Raw genomic sequence first — 15098 nt, 5'->3', positions numbered from 1 at the left:
CTAGTGCTCAGCTCACTTTTTCCATTCAGAACCCTCTACTCAGTGAATGATTTCACTCACAGTTAAGATCAGGCTTCCTACATCAATTACCAAGATCTACATAATCACATCCTCAGAGACCCATTTCCCAGGTGATCCTAGATTCTATCAAATTGCCAATTAACACTAATCATCACAGTCAGATTCTCCTGGACTCCATGCACCCCAAAGAATTCTAAGCTTTCTGCTGCATATTTGCAGAGCTGTTTAGGGGACTCTTTAATCATAGCTCTTGATTCATGTTGGATTCAAGGTTTAAATTCAACAGTTGCCTGTATGCCTGGCTTTTATGCAAGAGATGGTTTCCTAGAGGCAAATGGCATTTGGGGTTTGGTTTTCATAGACTTGTTGGGAAAAGGTAGTAGGTCTAGAGAAGGAGAAGAAAGGCAAGGAAGAGGGGGAGGACAGTAATCACAGGATAAAGAGGGAAAGAGAAACCTGAATGCAGAGGCAAGTGGAGAACAAGAGAAGAATTTCCTATAGAATGGCTCTACTTTGGTGTTGACTTGGTCAAATTACTCAATGACTATAACCAAAGAATCTTTTTGTAAAGCTCTTTGTGAAGAAGCTGTTCATGTGCAGGCCTCTATATCAAAAGATCTTGAATACTATAGAGGACACAGAAATAGAGATTGTTCCTTGATGCCACAGATTTTTAAAGCCATGGATAGATGGACAGACAACAGCATGGCAGGGGCTCTAAGGAGTCCAGGCCTCAGCACCAGAGATAGACAGCGTGGAAGGGGCTCTGAAAACAGGAATCAGGGTCCATGTGACAGAAAGGAGGATCTCTTCTTTTACCTTTCTGAAGGAGGGGGAGGTTTTATAGCACAAGCCTGCAGCAAGGCTCTCTGAATCCCAGGCAGGAGGCAGAGAAGGGGAAGGAGAGCAGGATGTGTGGCCACCAATGCTCCCTTTTGATGTAAATTTACTTTTAAGGGTAGAGATCCTGGCCTGGGGAAGTCCGTTAAGGACTCACAGACAATGTCTCAGTAGGGTGCCTGTCAGTACCTGGGAAAGGGGAAAAGCTGCTGCCTGTATTATGGTACCACCAGCAAGTGGATTCTAACATTACATTCTTACAAGTGCCAATCAGAAAAATATGTCCCACTGGGTCTGAGAGATCATATTCCATTTCTCTTCGAAGGTGCTTCTCAGACAATTTTGTTGACATGCAGGATTCCCTGGGAAGTCATTGAAGGCCCAAATCATCTTTAACAAAATTATGCCATTTAGAGAGATAGCCTCAAGGCTTAGAATTATATTGAACATATAGGGGGAAAAATAGCACGGGTGATCTCACAGGAGTCAGCAGCAGCTGGTCAAAGTGAAGCTTATGTGCTTTGCATCTTGAGCTTCCAAATTGCTGATTAGCTGCCTCCCAATGAAGACCTGAAATCTATGCTTCCAGGCAGGTGGAAGGACAGAGAGAATGGTCTCTGCATCAAAGTCAAATTCCAGGTGGAAGAATGATTTTATCTGGTTCTAGTGGTGACTTTCTTAGCTACTTTTCTGGTGCTGTTATAAAGTTGATCAAAAACAACCTGAGAGAAAAAGGGGTTCATTTCAGCTTACACTTCCAGGTCACAGTCCATCATCAAGGAAAGTCATGATTGTTAGGGTCCGTGACTCGATGGGTCCCCTCCAGGTAACAAACACACGGGATTGGAGATGTAAAAATCAAGCAGAGTCTTTACTTTTCCAGCTAGCTGGGGCCGACCGGCTTCCCAAGACATGCAAGTCTGGTCAGAATGATCGACCCCCATTCAGTTTCAGGTACAGATTATATAGGCCCACACAGTCATTACACAAAAAGCATTCCTCAGCAGACACTTTAATCAATCATCTTCTAAAAGCTATAGTTTCGGTTAAACATCTTTTCCAGGAAGGGTAGATCTGGTGTAAGCCTGGCACAACCTCCCTCTTTTGTTCCTTATCGGTTATCTGGTATGTGCAAAGAGGCTTACAGGACACATTGTAAATCAACTGAGTCAGGGGTCCAGGGTCCAGGAAGGAGGTTTACAGCACTTCAATTCTTAACATTTCAACTAGGTTAATCATCCATGTGTGGTAGATACAATCAGGCAGAACAGGCAAGCTAGCAAGTAAATCTAAATCAACGTTTTAAACAGAGTTTTCTATCAAAATGCAGAGTTCTTACAGCATTCATCAAGGTATTTTATTTTTTTGTCCCCAACAATGATGTCAGAAACTCAAGCAGGGACTGAAGCAGAAATCATGGAGAAATGCTGCTTACTGGCTCACTCTTTGACTCATCAACTACTTTTCTTATATAGCCCATGACCACTTGCCCAGGGATGGTATCATCCACACTGGTCTGGACCCTCTGACATCAATTAGCAATCAAGACAATCTGTCACCAACAGGCTCACAGGCCAGTCTAATGGAGGAAATCCTTCAGTTGAGGTTCCTTCTTCCCAGATGGCTCTAGATTGTGTCAAGTTGACAATAAAAATCAGCTAGCACAGTGACCCATAGCAAAGTTTGTTTGAATGCTGGTGGAGTGAAAACCACACTGATCTGTGAAGCCAGCTCAAGCTAAAGGCTTATGGATCCCACATCTATCTCATCTACACTGTTAGACAGCACAATACAAAACAGAACCAAAGCAAAGCACAAAAAGGAATAAAAATGACTGATGTGACTCAAATGAAGATACTAAACATTAGAAACTGATAAGAAGCCTAGATCCCTTGACAGTCAAATAACTCAAAGTTAATGGTAATAGAGCTCCAATGCAATGCTGACCTAACTAACACCCATCAGTGTATGCTCAAAAGCTGTGAGCAGGAGGGTACAAGGGGCATTGGTAAGCACCATATCTGGTAGCGCCCCCAGTGGTAGTGTAAATCATGTCTGTGGAATCTTTAGGAAAACTTACAGAAATAAACATGTCATTTTCACAAAACAGAAGCTACCCAGAGCTTGCTGTAGCAAGTGATTCATCTACTATATAAGTGAGGGAAGAAGTTCAAAAACAGGCAGGGGACTGAGAAAGTTCTATATTGAAAATAATAGAAGGCTTTGGACAGGCTCTCTTTGGATTCTAGCATGGAGACTCTGAGGGAAGGCTAGATGCAGTGCACTTTGTGTTTGGGGAGCTTATCTGGCCTCCTCTGCTGAGCTTATGTTGTAAGTAGAGCAAAAGCTACGTCAACTGACTCACTGAACCAAGTCCTAACATTCTGCACCATTTCCTGCCAGGGTTATGGTTTGGCACACTGGAATGGTTGATGCTGAGGTCACAGGTTAACTCTCTGAGCAGATAACTACAGAAGTTGTAAGTCAGGTTCTATTGCCAATGCCCATTTATATACTCAGTCTTTCACAGTGGGGTTTTAGCATTGTTGATATTAAAAATGGATGCCTGCTACATCATATTTTGGCTTTTTTTTAGCTACTAAGATGGCACTCATACAATATATTCATATAATATTTGTTAATAAACTTTTCAAGTTTTAAATGTACTTTTAAAAGTGTATCCCCCTATTTTTATAACTTATGATCCTGAGATGATGATTATCTACGGTCATGCAAAGGATTAAGGCTAGAATCAGGATTAGGGCATAGAACAGAATCATCTCTCCTATATATAACTCTATCTTTTTTTTTTTTTAATCTATTATTAATATCTTATTTAATACTATGATAAAGGATATTTTCTGATCTTGTCTAATTTTATGGCTTAAAGTTAGGATAAAACCTTGAATGATCACATGACAGGTCATGCGCCCTTCAAATACCTGCAAAGCTATCATGTGGAAGAGGAATTGGTTTTATTCCTATGGCTCCAGATGGCAGAACTAGTGCAAGTGAGTGGAAGGAAAGCAGGTTTCAACCGTGATTATGAGCTGTCTTCCTAATATGGAGATACTTGGCCTCAAAAAACCATGTTGCTTTGTGAAAAAGCCAGTTCCTACTATCTCATAAAGTTTAAGAAGGGCCCCATGACCTTCATCTTACAGCTTGCATAAGCTGACTACCCCAGCTAGCCTCAAAGACCTTCATAAATTTATTAAATTTGATTAAACTTAGAAAAAAGGATAGGTGTTTTCAGCACAGCAGTTTAAAAACCATTCAAATTCCGGATATTTTTGTGTTGTGTTTCTCTAAAACCTTGGGCAGACTGGGTATGGGGCACATCCCTGTAATTACAGCACTTGAAGGACTGAGGTAGGAAGATCCCAAGTGTGAGGTCAACTGGACTATATAGTAAGAACTCGCCTCAAAAAAAAAAAAAAAAAAAAATTCAGATAAACAAGAAAGCAATTTAGAAACCTGAGAATGTTCCCAGAATCTGGAAGAAGACACTGCGAGTTGAACGAGGCAATCGGCTGGAGTGGAAAGAAATGCCTTCTGAGTAAATCCAGTTACTGAATTCTCTTTGACAACTTCCGGAATCAGTCTTCCAGCAGAGCTAGACACTGTTCTCTTAACCATATCTATTTTTTGTAACAGTACATATTTACATACATGCACATATGGCGAGCGAGAGATGACGTGAGCCTCTTCTTGAAGAACGGGAGTAATAAGGATTATTTCCTTACTGGCAAGTGCTCGTGATAGGTTGCTGTTAAAGCGGGCAGATAGGCAGTGACCAGCATTCACACCTGCAAGAGTCCTCTGCAGGTGGCAGTTGGAAAAGCAAAGCGGTGCACCCTCTCCTGGGGGACAGGCTCTTGCTTTCCCTTTGCTCGTCTGCAGCCAGGGTACACATTCATTTGACATGGACCTGATTTCCTCCTCGATGGCTGGTCATACAGACTCTTCTAGACTAACTATCTCTGCCGGATTTAGGGGGATATTGTTTTGTTGATGTTGAGGGGAAAGAGACCTGTGAAAATTCTGTCTGGGTAAGTGGCGGATTCTCAGCGATGGGAAGGAAGACTTAGAAGCCGCTGGGGAAAGCAGCCTTCCCCGGCCTCCACTTCTCGCCTTCTCCTTACTCTGCGAGTGGCCTCCCTTGGAGACCCCAGGGGGGCACATCGGTATTTGATCCGCTCTTTTCCTTCTGGCAGCCGGCACTCGGAGGGGCTGGCCACACATCACCGAGTTGCTGAAGCCGGCGCCCAGCCCCGCAGGCAGCTTTGGAAGGACCAGCTCCGGGCTCGCCTCCTCGCCGGGGTGGCTCTGCTTCGAGGCCCCCGGCGCGGTCCCACCATGCGCGGCTGCGGGCGGCTGGCGCTGCTCTGCGCGCTGCCTTGCCTACTGCGGGCGGCGGCTCCCCGGCACCCGGCAGAGCCCCCAGCGCAATCGGCAGCTCTGCACCGCGGTCGCCGCGACCCGGCCAGGGGTGCAGACTTCGATCGGGTCTACAGCGGGGTGGTGAGTCTCAGCACCGAGAACATCTACGCCTTCAACTACACCAACCAGCCTGGCCAGGTAAGACGCTCGCCGCCTGCGCCGACTCCTACAACTTACCAGATCGCCCAGCTCGCTCGGTGCCCAACAGACCTGCAAAGACTCCGGGGAACAGGAAACCCTCACTCCCTTCCCTTCTCCTGAGAAGCAATCGCTGCCCGGCCTCAGTTGAGGCCACCAGCTTGGGGGTACCTCGCGCCCCCCACCCTAGTTGCTGGCATTTCTGGGCTTTGCAGAGGCGCTGCGACCCGCATCTTCTGCGGATCCTGGTTGGGGCTGGGCCTTTCTCCAGGAAAGTCTGCAGGTCTGGGTTCGCGGGAGGGTGGATGAGGGCCAGGGAGGATAGACCTCTGTTCTTAATCTCTGAGGAGAAGGAACCTCATTTCATGGGATTCGAGACCCTTCTATCTGATGGCACGTGGGGAGGCAGAGGTGCTCAGAACCTAAAATGGACCGCGTGTGAGAGTGGACAGACTGCAGAGTCTCGGGGTGCTCAGTAGTCGGTTCCTGCGTTCCCTACCATGGTAACACTGCGCTTCAGGGAAGCCAGGAGACCCACGGAAAAGACATTTGTATCTGAGAGTTCAGCTGATGTATCCAGGTTTTGATTGTAAATAAGGGAGAAAATGTGTGCGAAAGTTCTAGAGCTGTTTGACAAGAGTTGAATGAGACGAGGAGGGAAGGAGGATTATTTCCGTAATTATGCCTCTGACTTAAAAATGATTATATAATGTAAAGTAGTGCATGTAATTCACATTTTTCCTCCAACACGGTACCTCACTCTCCAGTATACCTGCCTTTGTGTCTACTTCCCTTATAAAATGTACAAATGCGTTCTTGTATTCCTTACGAAGGCAGCGTTTCCCTGCCCCTTTGGGAAATTCCAGAACCAGATAGATGTTTTGAATACAGCTATGTGCCTTCACCCCTGATTCTCATTCAGAGTCACAATTCCGAAACGTCCTTCCTTAAGACACAGGAGGGACCCGTGTGCCTGTCATTACTCTCAAACATCTTCCTGCTGTGTGTACTAAAAAAGTATCCTAAGTTCCCCATCTCCTGTCTAGCACCAAACCCTATGGCATTGTCTCCATGACAGTACAGCCCTCACCCTGCCCAGTGCTCCTGTAACCTAAGGTACTGTAGTAAGCAGAGAGGCTGTGTGCAAAGTCATCCCACTGCATACAGGTGAGAGGGGACAGTTTTTATTCTTCCATGCCCCACATAAGGATTACCCTCCTGCCCAGTGTGGGGTTCCCTCACCCGGTGTCTGCTATATTACACCTATGTTTCTAGCCCTGGGATTTCCTGGGAACAGATAGAAGTCTGAAACTCTCATGATGTCTGGGGTGGAGTTCTACCTTCACTAAATCAAATTAGGTGCTCAAAGAAAGTCAGGACAGGCTTTGGTATTTCTTACAGTTCTACTTAAAGGCAAACTAGCTTCTTTCTAAGATTTATTTTTATTTTAAGTGTATGTGTGAGTGTCTGTACACACACACACACACACACACACACACACACACACACCACATGCATACCTGGTACTCAAGGAGACCAGAAAAGGGTGTTGAATCTCCTGGAACTGGAGTTATATAGGTGGTTGTGAGCTGCTGGATGTGGGTGTGGGAACTGAACCCAGATCCTCTGGAAGAGTAGTAGGCCCTCTTAACCACTGAGCCATCTTTCGTTTTTTTCTTTTCCTTTCTTCTTCCTTCCTCTTCCTCCTCCTCCTCTTCCTCCTCCTCCTCTTTCTCCTCCTCTTCTTCTTCCTCCTCCTCCTCCTTCCTCTTAGATAGGGTCTCACTACATAGACCAGACTGATTTAAAACTTGCCATCTTCCTGCCTCAGCTTCCTGAATGCTGAGATGAGGATGTGCTGCTCCTTTCTGGCAGACTGCTGTTTTATGCCGCTTCTGCCTTTTCCCTTAGTATTGTCAGAATTCCTCTACCCCAGTGCAGGTTCCCCTCTTTGCAGCTAAGGTCACCTCCTTGACCTTCCTAGGAAACTTTGAGGTATTGAGGGCAAGGGCACAATCATGTTCTCAGTATTTCAGAGGCTCATAAATATTTTCTATGAAAAATGAATGAATAAATGAATAAAAAACCAAGGAATACTTAAGCTGAAGTGAAATAAGAAAAAATAAGAAAAATATTCTCCTATGTCCTTTCCATGTTACCTATATGTGTATTAAAAAGTCCTTTATTATTGAGACAATGGTGATAGTTTCAAAAACATCTTTGAATAGTACAATAAAACATCAACTATAGTGGTGGTGCACACTTTGAATCCCAACACTCAGGAGGCAGATGTGGGCAGATCTCTGTAAGAACCATGGGCCTAGCAGATGTCAATTATTTTAATGCCAGTGTGCAAGAGCTTTCAGAGGCATATCTTTAATATGCACATAAGAGAGAGGAACCCTCAGCCCACTTACTATGGGAAGTTAATTTCCAGTCACATTTCTGTTGATTTCTCTAGGTTTTCCAGATCCACCTGGTCAAATACTCACACTCAGTTCCTACCCAAAGCTTTCTTCTCTTCTTAGTCTGTTTTGCTCCATGCTTGACAACAGGAGCCTCTCCTTCCAATGCCATGAACGGGTCTGCAACAGACTTTTACTGAAGGTTTAGAATAATGTGAGGGCGGGCTGAAGAGGTGGCTCAATGGTTAAGAGCACTGGCTGCTCATGTACAGGACCTGAGTTCGATTCCCAGCACCCACATGGTAGCTAACAACTGTCCAGGGATCCAATGCCCTCTTCTGACCTCTGTGGGCACTGCACAGCATGGGTGTACTTACACACGTGCAGACAAAACACTCATACATACAAAATAAAAATAATAAATTTTTTAAAATTAAAAAAAAAGAAAAATTTGAGGGAATTACTGCACAGCACAAGATAGTTGATAGATTAAATCAGAGGTACTCTCTTACAGGTATGGGACTCTTGGTGGACCCACTGAAGGACATTTGGGGACTCTGTAGGCCATATAATATATATTTTTTTAATTTAAATTTTAAAAAAGTGTGTATGAGTGTTTTGCATGCATGGATGCAAGTGCACCTGCATTGCTCAATGCCCATGGAGGCCTGAAGAGGGTGTCAGATACCCCGGAACTGGAAATACAGACAGTTGTTAGCTGTCCTTTGGGTACTGGGAACCAAACCCAACCCCTCTGCAAGAGCAGCCAGTGCTCTTAACCGCTGAGCCATCTTGCCAGCCCCCCAGACTTGAGCATTTTTAACCATTTCCTCACTCTTATTCCCCAATACTGGCCATCAGCAAACTTTGTGTTATTGTCTCATGTTGAACATTTTCTCTCCAGTGCCAGCTCCAAACTCACTAAGAAGCTAATTAGAGATCTGTGATGTCCATAGGAGAAGCTGAGTCATGATTAATTTTCCTCTAACCTGAGCAATGTCTTGGTCGGGCATGGAAATCTCCCCTTAGAGTCATTTCTCAATACCCTTTTTCGATCAAGATTTTGGTTTAGAAAAAAAAGTCCAATTTTTTAGCTTCCATCCTTTCTATTCTCTTTGTCATTCTTGTTTGTCATTATTTGTCCTTGGCTTTGGAGAAGAAAGTCTATACTGATTTGGGCCTTGATGAAGACAGGATGGGGCAGGAAACTTCCCCAGCCATTCCCGTTAGTCACTGCATCTCCTTTACCAAATACTGTCCCAAGAATGATTCCACCAGACTTGGTTGCACTGAACTGAACTCAGCACCAGGAAAAGTCTGATGTGTCTTCCAGGCATGACTTAACGTAAATATGAAGTTGACATTTAAAAACATTGCTGAAAGAATGGAGTGGAGAGTTTAAAGACAAATAGTGAAAATGCTGATTGAAGGTTCAGGTTTAGCAAGATGGGGTTCATTTTAGTTCTCTGGGGAGGAAGTCTGCCTAGACTCCTTAGTTGGGGAGTAGAGTTACACTGTGCAAACAGGATGCAGAACCAGAAGGCTCAGTCAACTAGCAGGAAATCACCTTGTAGGAAAGTCACTAGGGATATGTTTGGGACAAGGACACAAACACAGGTTTACTGGGAAATAAGAATACACTTACAGAGATGGAGAATAAACAGTGCTTCTGCTGGAGTTGGCTCACCATCAGAGTCTTGTACAGAAAACTGCAGCTACTGTGCCCCACACTTCTCAGGGTTAAGGGAACATAATTCCATATTTGTCATAGCATTTGAAATGAATTTATCTTCTTTAAAAAATGTTTACATTAGTTCTTTGAAAATTTCATACAATTGTGATATTTATCCCAACTCCTCCCTCTAGATTCACCTCCACCTTCCTATCGATCCCCCACCCCCCAATTCCTGACCTCTTTTTTTTTTTTCTGTCTTTTTAAGACAGAGTCTCCCTGTAGCCACAGCTGGCCTGGATTCACTATGTAGACCAGGCCAGAGAGGTCACCTGCCTCTGCCTCCCTCCTGAGTGCTAGGATTAAAGGTGTGTGCTATCATACCTAGATAACCTCTTTTTTTTTTCTTTTTTAATGACCAATTTTCACTCCAATTTTAGCTGGCCATGCATGTACTTCTGGGCATGCGGCCATCCACTGGAGTGTTATCAACTTACCAGTAGTCACACCTTTAAAGAAAACTGACTCATATTTCTTTAAGAGTTCAAGGGATTACACTTCCCAGACATTAGGCTTAAGTCTATATAAAAAGTTATTTAAACAATTATTTCTCATTGACGATTTTGTTCCTAACCAGAAAAATGCTGCTCAGATATAAGATATCTTGGTCTCCAATACTGTAGGGCCCACCTGTAGCTAAGGGAGACAACCAGCTATTGTTCTAAAAAGATGGATAAATTTGTTTTCTCCCCTTATCTAGAAGGCTTTGAGAGGGAACTGACACTGATTCTAACCACTCCAACTGCTATCAAAATATCTGAAAGCAAATCCTGGATCCATCACTCTAGAGTCCAGCCTTGGAAGACAAAAGAAAAATGAGGAAGAACCCAATAGAGGGATGCTTTTGGAAACCCTTGACAAGAAACTCCAATGGACTCTCATATGGACATTTGAAAATTGCCCTGTTCTGACTTTTTTCCAGTTCCCTGTCTAGAACTTGTAATGCTAATTACCCTTGCCTTTAATTCTCCTTCACATCTCCTATTCATGATTCAAGGACTTTCTTTTCCCCCTAGAGATAAGAGTTATACAATTTGGGAGTCTTTTAGATAGACCCACTGAAAGGGTATTCCAATTGCCTCACCCTGTGTTCCTGTTCAGCATGGAGGAAGCCAGAGTGGTCTGTGTCCCGATTCCCTTCTGGCAATTTGGGTAACCTCTTCAGAGGATGGTACAAGAATAGGAGGTAGGAATTGCCTAGGCAGTTAGGGTAAAAAGACCCCAAAGAAAAGTAGGCAGTTTCTTGGCTAAAAGTCAAAATGTCCTTGGGCTTCTTAGCAACATACTCTGTTCCAAAGGCCAAAACTGTTGAAAATATTTGGGAGCTTTTATCTAATCCTTAATAGTTTTAGGGTTACCTCTTTGGGAGGGAATGTTGGAGCAGCCAAAAGCCCCAGAAAAATAAATAAATCAAAGAAGAAAGAGTACATGAAGTTATCAGAAAAAAAGTGATAGGGAGATATGGGAGGAGTTGGAGGAGAGGGAGTGGGCATGGATTTGATCAAAACACCTTATATGCATGTATGAAATTCTCAATAAATTATTTATTTAAAAAAAAAAGAAAGAAAACTGACTCTCCCTCCCCCAGAAGCCATCAGCTGTCAGCGGTTCCTCAGTGAGGAGTGGGAGCTTGTGAACGCCTTCCTACTCCATGCTTGACTGTTAACTGGCTTGTGCAGGTCTTGTGCAGGCAGTGATAGCTACCGTGAGTTCATGAGTGCAACAGTCCTGCCATGTCCAAAAGACACTGTTTCACTCTGGTCCTTCCTGACCCCTGGCTCTTACACTCTTTCCACCCCCTCTTCTGCAATGGTTCCTGAACCTTGAGGGTTGTATATGATGTAGATGTTCCCTGTGTGTCTGGGAACTCTACTGACACTTTTTCTTTTCACTTTCATCAGTTGCAAATTTCTGCATGAACCACCATCCACTGAACAAAGACACTTCTCTGATGAGGTCTGAAAGCTGCACTAATCTAAAAGTAGAGAGATATAGATTTAGGGGGCAGTTTGATGCTATGTCCATTCAGTAGACTAATAGTAATAGGTTCACTCCTGGGGCCTGTGAACTTCCCAACTATGGGTTTTTAGTTAGATTTACAGTACCAGGCATGTGTTTCCTTCTTTGAAGCAGGCCTTAAATTCAATCATTATGACATTTTTTACATACTTAGTTTTGGTTGATCCTCCACCCTTCTGTTCCCTGCCTTCTCCCTGCTATATCTCCCACCCTGCCTTAGTTCTTTTCAGTTCCCAGTAATCCTTTTCTACCTTCATGTCATATATTCTGTTCCCCTCCTCTCACTTCCTTAAAAATCTTTTTCCCCTTCATGGTTCCCTGTCTAGTTTCATGACCTGTAGCCACAGTCACACCCCCATAAACACACAAATATAAAAATTAAAGGCTAGGATATGCATATGAAAAAGAATATGCAGTATTTATCTTTCTGAGTCTGGGTTACATATTATTTAATGTAATAGTTTCCAGTTCCATCCATTTCCTTGCAAGTTTTATTTTTCTTTGACAATAAATACAATTTAATTATGTATATGTGCCACCTTTTCATAATCCATTCATCGGTGTACTTGTAGGCTGATTCCATTTCCTTGCCATTGTGAATATAGCAGCAATAAACATGAATGCACAAGTATCTCTGTGGTAGGATGTGAGTTCTTTGGATGTATGTTCTAAAGTGGTATGGTTGGGTCAAATGATAGTGCTACGTTTAGTTATCTTTAGAAACCTCCATATTGATTTCCATAGTGGCTGCACAAGTTTACACTCCCATCAATAATGAGTAACGGTTTCTTTTGCCCCATATCCCTCAACCATTTGTTGTCATTTGTGTTCTTTATAGTAGTCATTCTGATTGGGTGAGATGGAATCTCTAAGTAGTTTTAATTTGTATTTCTCTAATGGCTAAGTGTATTAGTTATTTTTTTTTCTTCACCATGACCAAAAGTGACTTATGGAAGAGAGTTTATTTTGGCTTATGGTTCCAGAAAGATAGAGTCTATAATGAGAGGGGAGGTATGGCAGCAGACAGCTGAGCACTCACATCTTCAGCTATACACAGAAAGCAGAGAGAGAGAGAGAGAGAGAGAGAGAGAGAGAGAGAGAGAGAGAATTGAAGTGAAGTGAGACTAATAAACTCTCAATCCCCTCCCACCTCTGGTGACATGCGTTCTTCAGCAAGATTCAGTCTCTCGAAGGTTCCATAACTTCCCCAAACAGCACTAACAAGTCTTCAAATATGTGAGCCTATGGGGACATTTCTCATTCAAGCCATCACAATAAGGATGTTGAACAGTTCTAAAAATATTTATTGGCTATTCTTGTTTCTTCCTTTGAGAAGTGTCTGTTCAGTTCATCAGACCATTTATTTACTGGCAGGGGTTGCTTTGTGATTAAAATGTGCATTTTATATATTTTACATATTAACAACCCCCATTCCAAAGTATGGCTGACAAAGATTTCTTCATATTCTGTCTGTTCACTCTGCTGATAGTTTCCTATGCTGTACAGAAACTTTTAAAATTCTTGCAATTCGATTTGATTCTCTGGGTTATTGGAATCTTATTCAAAAAATTTCTTGCCTCTGCCTATATCTTGAAGTATTTTCCTCAAGCAGTTTCAGAGTTTTGCATTCTAAATTAAGGGTTTTTGATGTATTTTGAATTGACTTTTGTTCCGGGTAAGAGAGGTAGAAATTTCATTCTCTTGCTGGGAGATAACCAGTTTCGCCAACAGCGTTTGTTGACTAGGCTATCTTTTTTTTTTTTTCCTGTATCTGCTTTTGGTACCTTTGTCAAAAATTAGTGGCCACTGCTGTGTGGGCTTACTTCTATTATGTTCCATTGGTTTTGTGCCAGTGACATGGTGTCTTTGTCACTATGGCTCTGGAGTATAATGTGAAGGCAGGTATTATGATGTCTCTACCAATGTTCTTTCTGCATGGGATGGCTTTGGCTGTGGTCTTTTTTCATATGAATTTTAGGATTTTTTTCCAATTCTGTAAAGAATGTCATTGAAATTTTATTGGGATTGTGCTGAATCTATGGATCACTTTTTGGTAATATAGTCATTTTTACAACATTAATTCTGTCAATTCAGGAGCACTAATTATCTTTCTATGGTCTATGCCTTCTTCAATTTCTATTTCAGTTTCTTAAAGGTTTTCATTGTAGAGGTCTTTCACCTCCTTGCTTATGTTTATCCCTAGATATTTTTGAAGCTATTGTGAATGGAATACTTTTCCTAATTTCCTTCTCCAAGTGTGTTATTGGCAAATAGAAAAGCTACTGATTTTTATATGTTGATATTGTATCCTGAAACTTTACTGAATGTGTTCTAAAAGTTTTCTGGTGTCTTCTAAATATAGAATCACATTGTTTGTAAATAAGGATAGTTTAACTTCTTCTTTTCTGATTTTGTACACATTTTTGTTCTTCTTTTATGGCTCTAGCTTAGACTTCAAGCACTATATTGACTAAGAGTGAGGCCAGTGGGCACTGTTGTATAGTTTCATAGTTTAGAGAAATTTTCTTAATTTTTCTCATTTATTATAATACTGCTTATAGGTTTGTCATATATTTATCTTTAAATATCATATAGTATACTTTTCTATAGTCAAGGAGCAATCCTTGGCTTCATTAACATCAAATAGTAGTTGTAGATCTAGAAATGATTATAACGTTCTCTTGAGCCAGATTTATAAAACCTACCCAGACCTCATGAACAGTGAAGTATGTATCTGGATAGTCCAATGCTTTACTCATACATTTATACAAACAACCCTCATATTCTTGGGCTCCTCATCTATACATCTAGCTACACTCAAATTGAAAATATTTTAAAAGAGCCGCTAAGATAATTCAGTGGGTAAAAATGCTTACCACACAACCCTGGTGACGTGTGTTCAATCCCCAGAGTCTATGCAGAAAGGGAAAGAAGAGAACCAGTTGCCAAAAGTTGTCCTCTGATCTTCATGCAGGCACCATGGCACATGGACATCTGCACTCGTATACACAATAATAATAAAAATTTTAAAGGAAAAAATTTAAATACATAAAAATTTTAAATACACCTGTAATGAACATAAGCAGATAATAAGTGTATGTGAAATACCTAGTTCTAAGCGACATATCTACAATGGAACCTCTACATCTAATGTGACTAGTCTGAACTGATATGCAAACTGCAGATAGATTTCAAAGCCCATATAAAAATGAGTGTTTTGCTGATATTTTATTATGTGTTTAAGTGATAATTTTTAAATATTCTGGATTAAACTGTTTTTATACAGTTAGTGTCACCAATTTGATTTTACCTTTTAAACAAATTTTTAATAACTACATGATTAGAAGAAGCATTTCATTACAGCTTTAACATATTCAGTAACACACTCCAGAGCAAGAATACATCTCTTTCAAAAGTGGCTGTAAATTTTTAGGTTCACAGTTGAATTAATACAGTTATACAATATTGAACTCAGTATAAATCCTATAAGACATAAAATT

The 15098-nt window shown here is 41.8% G+C and overlaps 1 protein-coding gene across 1 annotated transcript in view; it reads left to right on the top strand.

Moving 5' to 3' along the window:
- Nucleotides 1-4572: 4572 nt before the first annotated feature.
- The window catches only part of Sidt1 (SID1 transmembrane family member 1), a 129471-nt gene continuing 118945 nt past the window's right edge, over nucleotides 4573-15098 (top strand). The window contains exon 1 of the mRNA XM_008846986.2: nucleotides 4573-5442. Within this exon, the coding sequence (XP_008845208.1) occupies nucleotides 5221-5442 (222 nt within the window). The 5' untranslated portion in view covers nucleotides 4573-5220. The remainder of the gene's footprint in view (nucleotides 5443-15098) is intronic.

The sequence above is a fragment of the Nannospalax galili genome, unplaced genomic scaffold, assembly GCF_000622305.1.
Source record: "Nannospalax galili isolate Female #2095 unplaced genomic scaffold, S.galili_v1.0 scaffold743, whole genome shotgun sequence".
NCBI lineage: Eukaryota > Metazoa > Chordata > Mammalia > Rodentia > Spalacidae > Nannospalax > Nannospalax galili.
This window is presented reverse-complemented; position numbering and strand designations above follow the sequence as displayed.